Source organism: Hippichthys cyanospilos, chromosome 6 (assembly GCF_059441005.1).
Source record: "Hippichthys cyanospilos isolate Australia breed blue-spotted pipefish chromosome 6, RoL_Hcya_1.0, whole genome shotgun sequence".
Classification (NCBI taxonomy): Eukaryota; Metazoa; Chordata; class Actinopteri; order Syngnathiformes; family Syngnathidae; genus Hippichthys; species Hippichthys cyanospilos.
This window is the reverse complement of record NC_142374.1, coordinates 2324303-2330303: the sequence shown is the minus strand read 5'-3', so window position 1 is coordinate 2330303 and position 6001 is coordinate 2324303. Positions and strand designations below refer to the sequence as shown.

The window sequence follows — 6001 nt, the reverse complement described above, 5'->3', positions numbered from 1 at the left end:
AAGAAGAAGACGAAGAAGAAAAACTTCGAAAAACGCAACAACAACAAAAGCAAAAGTTGGGACTACTGTATATCGGTGCTGCGCAGCTGGATAAGTTGTTAATCTTACAACTGTTGAAGGCTATCGAGAAATATGGACCAAGATGGTAACGCTGATATTTTCCAGCAAATACTTGGAATAAATTTAGTGCCAAGAAAAAATGCCACTCAGCGATACAACGACACATCTCTTGCCGATTTCTCAGGTTAGTTAATTTTCAAAAGATTTGCACATCGACTTGGCTGTATTTCTATCTGCGTATGTACTCGAGTCTAGTACATAGCTACGGTCTAGTAACTCCACTGATTTTATTTTTTTAATCTTGTTGGCTTCACGTAATTTTTCATCAGTCAAAAACGAATGAAAAGAGCTAGGATTTGAGGATGTTATGACATTTAAAATGTGCTCATGGAAGTTTTTTCCCCCCTTAAATGTTTGTCTTGCGTCGCTTGTTAACAACATCTGATTGGCAATGGAATTGATGGGTGAGTGCTTAGCACGTCCGTCTAGCAACTCTGAGATTATGGGTTCAATTCCAGCTTCGGCCCTTCAGTGTGGAGTTTGTATGTTCTCCCGGGTGGTAAATCACCTGAGCGCAGAAACTTGGCGTTGTTCTGTGTCCCACCACACGAAACTGGTTGCTTGAGGGTGGAGCTGAGGTTCGTCAATTCGACTCTTTCAAACAAATGTTACATGTGAAAAGAAGAAATACTGTATGTACGTATACATATACAGTATGCGTACATACACTGCATATGTGTATGCTTCTGTGTGCCTATGTATACACTTGTCCTCAAAATTATTCAGACCCTTGTGAATTTTAAGGCTTTTTTGTGTGTCTGTGACAAACTGTTTTTTTTCTTAATTTCTTTGTGAGTCATATGGGACCAACAAACAAATGAATGATATTATTGATAGATTTCCATAGTGTTATGCTCAAAATTATTCAACCTCCTGTCAATATCTTAACTAACATGTCCCAAATGTATACATTTTGATGCAAAATGCTATTTCAAGATGTAACCAGGTGAATAAATGCAGGTTTTAAAAACATGTTGAAAAACAGGGGAAAAAAATACAGTAAAAATGAAAAAAAAAAAGTCTCACAGTCATACTGGGCTTCTGGACATCATGGTCACGAAGAAATACCTGCGGGAGGACCTGAGTTAGAATCGTGTGTGTGCCCACAGCAAGGGAAAGGGTTACTAGACCATTTCCAAGCGGTTTGGTATCGCTGTGGCAACCGTCCAGAGCATCATAAACAACCACATGAGGTCAACTCTGTTAAAAACCTCAGTGGGCGTGGCAAGAATTGTAAGGTATCACTCAAACCTGCCAGGAAAATATGCTGAGAGGTTAACATCAACCCCCAGACCCCAATTAAGGTCCTATGAGAAACACTTGAGCAGGTAGGGACGACTGTCCCAAGGTCTAGCATTGAGTGGCCTAGGAAGACAACGTTTGGGGTCAAACATTTTGGAACATCCTGTGTCCGTATATTATTATTATTATTGTTTTTATGTGGAGTGGGTGAGAGGGCTTGGGGAGAACATGCAAACTTAACACAGGAAGGCCGGAGCAAGGTGGATTTGAACTGGGGTCCCTAACTGTGAGGCAGACATGCTAACCACTGCCCCACCGAACCGCAGAATGTACAAAAAGACTAAATAACTTTTAGCATTCAGCACTGATTATTATTATTTTATTTTATATTTTTTCGTAGAGATGTGGTATGGAGTTTTTCTATGGGCAGCAGTCTCCTCTCTGATCTTTCACCTGCCTGCAGCTTTGCTCTCATTCGTTGCGCTTCGGCATCACAAGACGGCCCGATTTATGCCCATTGCCATCCTTTTAATGGGCATTGTTGGGCCTGTAGGTGGAGGAGTCCTCACAAGTAGGTTCTATACTTTTTTGTGACACACTTTTGATTTTTGGAACTTATTTTTGAGGCATTCTTAAGTTTGAGATACATTTCCTTTGGTGTGAATGGGCCTGACGGGGTTGAGTAGAATAATTTTCTGAAATCCCTTCCAAATGTTTGAACGGTTTAAATTGATGAGTAGTTCCCCAGTAGTTTGTTTTGTATTCCAGCCTCACAAAATGACTAAATCAAGGTGACCAACGTGGTGCCCGCAGGTACCAGCTAGCCCGTGAGGATCAAATGAGTAGCTCACAGGCCTGTTCTGCAAATAGCTCACAAGTGATAGAACTGTGTGGCTTTCTAGGACTTTTACAAGCAATTATACATATTTTACATGTACATAACATATTTCACTTGATTTACAGTACATATTTTCGACAGCTATTTCTTAATTACTGTGAGAAACATTAGCATGAACGGTGTCTTCACATAAATGTTGTCCTTCGTATTAGTCGGTACCAAAGAAGTAGTGTTCACTTTCAAAACCTCTGGACTAAATCAATCTACTGAGCTGAATAATGTGTGTTCTAAGCGAACGAATTGCATTCAAGTGTGTTTTCTCGTGTGTTTGATGCAGGTGCTGCCATCGCAGGAGTTTACAAGGCAGCGGGGAAGTGGATGATCTCTCTGGAGGCTTTAGTATTTGGCGTGGGCCAGTCTTTTTTACTTGTTGTTATTTCTTTCCTTCGAGTGCTTGCCACCCTTTAGCAGAAAGAACTCGGGCTGCTCGGCCTCGTTGCTCGTTGCAACTTGCTGTGACTTAGACAGATTCAGACTTGTTGGGTCTTGGATGTGATTTCGTCACCTGCTGCTGAAAAAACTTTGATTTTGGCTCAAGCAATGAGGAATTTCAAGTTAAAAATGTTCATTCTGAAGGCTGCAATACAGTAGTATATTATCCGACCTGTTGTCAGAATTTATTTTTTTATTTTTTAGCTGCGATATGACATTACATCAAACTTTACAAGTACAATTTTGCAATATAATTATACGTATGTGTGTGTGTGCGTGTACAGTATATATAGTTTGTGAGTCTGTACGAGATACATATACAAGTACATAAAAATGTGTTTGGAAAAAAGACATGTATAGTAGGCCATCTTTTTCCGCCTTGTTGAGAGACTTTTGTTTGGTCTTGTCTGTTCAGCTGCCCAGCTACATGTCTGCCAAAACCAGTGTGTTTTAAATATATATATATATATATATATATATATATATATATATATATATATATATATATATATATATATATATATATATATATATATAATTTTTTTTTTTTTTGGCTCAAACAATGAGGAGGAATCTCAAGTTAAAAATGTTCATTCTAAAGGTTGTACATATACAGTATATATACATATATACATATATATATATACATATACAGTAGTATATTGTCCGACCTGTACAGTGTGTGTGTGTGTGTGTGTGTGTGTGTGTATATTATTTATTTATATAAACCTTTCAAACAATTCAGCTTTTGAAGCATCAGGCCACAAAGATTTTTTTTTTTCCCGCAAATTTAAGATGAGCATGTCTTGATGCCAATTTCTTCTTAACATAGGGCCAAAATGTTTACCTCCACAATCAATGTATCTATTTTGAATGTTTATGTATGTGTATATATATCAGTGGCGGTCTGTGCATTTCACACTTTGGCCTTCAGTGAATGGACCCCTCATGCGCACAGGCTTTTTTTCAGAGCATTTAAACATCAATAAACTCTCATCAGCAATTAAAGGTTATATGTGGCAAACCTTACAATAAGTCCTAATAATTTCAAATTATTTTTTTTCCACAAAGTTTTATGAAGTCCACTAAGAGCAGGCAAGCTTTAACAAGATTGTGTGCTAAATTACAAATGGCAATTGTGTCACGTCTGCATGGTGAGTTGAGTTGGGAGGAGGAAGGAACGGGATCCCAAAAATGCAGGAAAACTGAGAAATATGTGGCTTAAAAAAAGGAAATGAGGCAGGATCGAACTGCGAGCAAAACTGGACAAAGTGTCACCAGACAGGTGGACCAAATCAAACTAACGAGAATGCAGACAATAAAGGCAGACGCGAGTGGAACAGAAAAATGAACAAAACCCCACAACAACAAAAGCCAACCAAACATGACCAATGAATATGAATGACGTAAAATGACAAAAACATATGAACTCACCCAAAATGGCTGTCCCCCAAGTTATTTCAGTACAAAATCCATTCTTATTTGTTTCCTCAGAAATACTTTTGACTTGCTTGTAGAGTTTGCTTCACGTTTCATTTCCAGTAATACCGTAAATCCTTTTGTATTGACATAGACGCCAATGCAGAAAGTCACGTCGGTCCAATTTCCGTTTTGCTCTTCAGCCATTGCGGGTTAAAAAAAAAAGAAAAAGCATCCGCAAGTCTGGCTCCGATGTACGGTAACGCTAACCTTAGCTGGTAAGCACCATGTTTTTTTTTCTTTAACAACGTCCACCTGTAAACATGCGAGGATAAATATAGCACCGCCTTCCTGCAGTGAGCGTCCACGTTCTATGTGAGGTTTCCTGAAGGCGTTTTTATGGGTCGATTGACTATTGCAGCTGTCTAACAAAAATATAGACCCGTACACAATACGTCATTGCACACTGCACAGAAGTCTTCTACTTGTTCAAGCGAATGCCCGAGCGCCTCCCAGCTAGGCAGACATGGTCTGCCTGGAAGTTTGCCTGGCGACACACGTTAGCGGAATTCTAATTGGCTAAAAACTCTACACAATAAAATGGCAGCACTTGGAGGAGTGTAACCATATGGATATAATATAAGATGAAAAGAACAGAATGTAAGAACAGCGGCCCTGGCTTACATCTTTTTCATGTTGCAATGTGGAGTACTGAGTGTTTTTTTTGTCCCCTCTTTATGGTATTTTCCCGGTTTTGCGACAAAAAAAACTGTCATGACCCTAGGGGGCTTGGCTGTTGTTGTGTTGTTTGGACTCCATCTGTTGGCGTTTTTAGGTAATTGCACTTATTTTCTGTTGCCGTCAATGAATCCATGCAACGCGTCACTACAATGCTTGTCTGCAATTGGTCGGCGTCTCCTCGCAGAGATGCGGGTGTGCAATTGGTCGGCCTCACTCCTTTCAAAATGGCGGAATACAGTATATAAAATTAAATATTAAATTTAATTCAAACAATTATTTGAGAATTAACACTAGTATTCAGTATAATGTTCAGTGATATTCTTTCAAGACCAGCGTTTCGGCTTATTCATAGGAGTCATTTTGACGGTGTAAGAAAGTGATAGTGGCACAGATAAATTGGAGGAATTATTCAAATTGAAAGCATAACTTAAGTGAAGTTCATATCCAGTGTATACTGGATATATGTGTGTGTGTGTCCAAATGTTTTTTGAAAGAGGACCAGATTTGGTAAATTGAAAATGTGTGTGGGTCACCCATTCTGCCTGGCATTCTTTCAACCAATACAAATGAACCATTTTATGAATTTGTTCATTTAAAACGGCCTACTTTTTGGAACATTTTCAAGTTTTTACCAAAATCATAATTGAAAACCACAACAAATGGAGAAAAGGTCCACTTTAAACTGTGCTTCATATGCATGTCTGTGCCATTTTGGAAGGTTTTACTCTTTAGCCAAACCGATGTTTTGACCAACACACACATCAGCACACAGTATGCCAGGGCTGCCCGAGTGTTTTGTTTTGTTTTCGGGGGGAGGGGGGGCTTTGGGATGTTATCTGTTTATTTGTTTGGAAGTGCTACTTCCTGAGACAATATGCTGCCTGACAGTATCATAGTCAAAGGCAGCCAAATCCTTCAAAATACACTGTACTTATGGTACCAGTAACATATGACACGAACAACGGCATTGTTACGCTAAACCATCTTGATAATCTTTGGTTCCCAGAGGGAGCAGCTTCATGGTTGCCCACAACACGGTGCTGATCTGAAATCAATCACTGCATTATCAAACACTGATAATGCAACATCAGGAGCGTTGCTTCTAACAGCAAGTAGTGCTACAAGTGTCTTGCTCGACTCAACTACTGA

General features: G+C 39.2%; 1 protein-coding gene across 1 annotated transcript; it reads left to right on the top strand.

The window, feature by feature from the left end:
- tmem170a (transmembrane protein 170A) lies at positions 1–2863 on the top strand. Its single transcript, XM_088417501.1, has 3 exons — positions 1–244; positions 1763–1933; positions 2538–2863. The coding sequence occupies exons 1-3, from the start codon at positions 133–135 to the stop codon at positions 2666–2668; spliced, it is 414 nt and encodes a 137-aa protein (XP_088273627.1). The 5' UTR covers positions 1–132; the 3' UTR covers positions 2669–2863.
- Positions 2864–6001: the final 3138 nt, after the last annotated feature.

Excerpts from the sequence above, each read along its gene's own strand:
- tmem170a (XM_088417501.1), top strand. The coding sequence starts at position 133 with ATGGACCAAGATGGTAACGCTGATATTTTCCAGCAAATACTTGGAATA. Across the intron at positions 245-1,762 it reads ATCTCTTGCCGATTTCTCAG|AGATGTGGTATGGAGTTTTT; the intron begins GTTAGTTAATTT and ends ATTTTTTCGTAG. Across the intron at positions 1,934-2,537 it reads AGGTGGAGGAGTCCTCACAA|GTGCTGCCATCGCAGGAGTT; the intron begins GTAGGTTCTATA and ends TGTTTGATGCAG.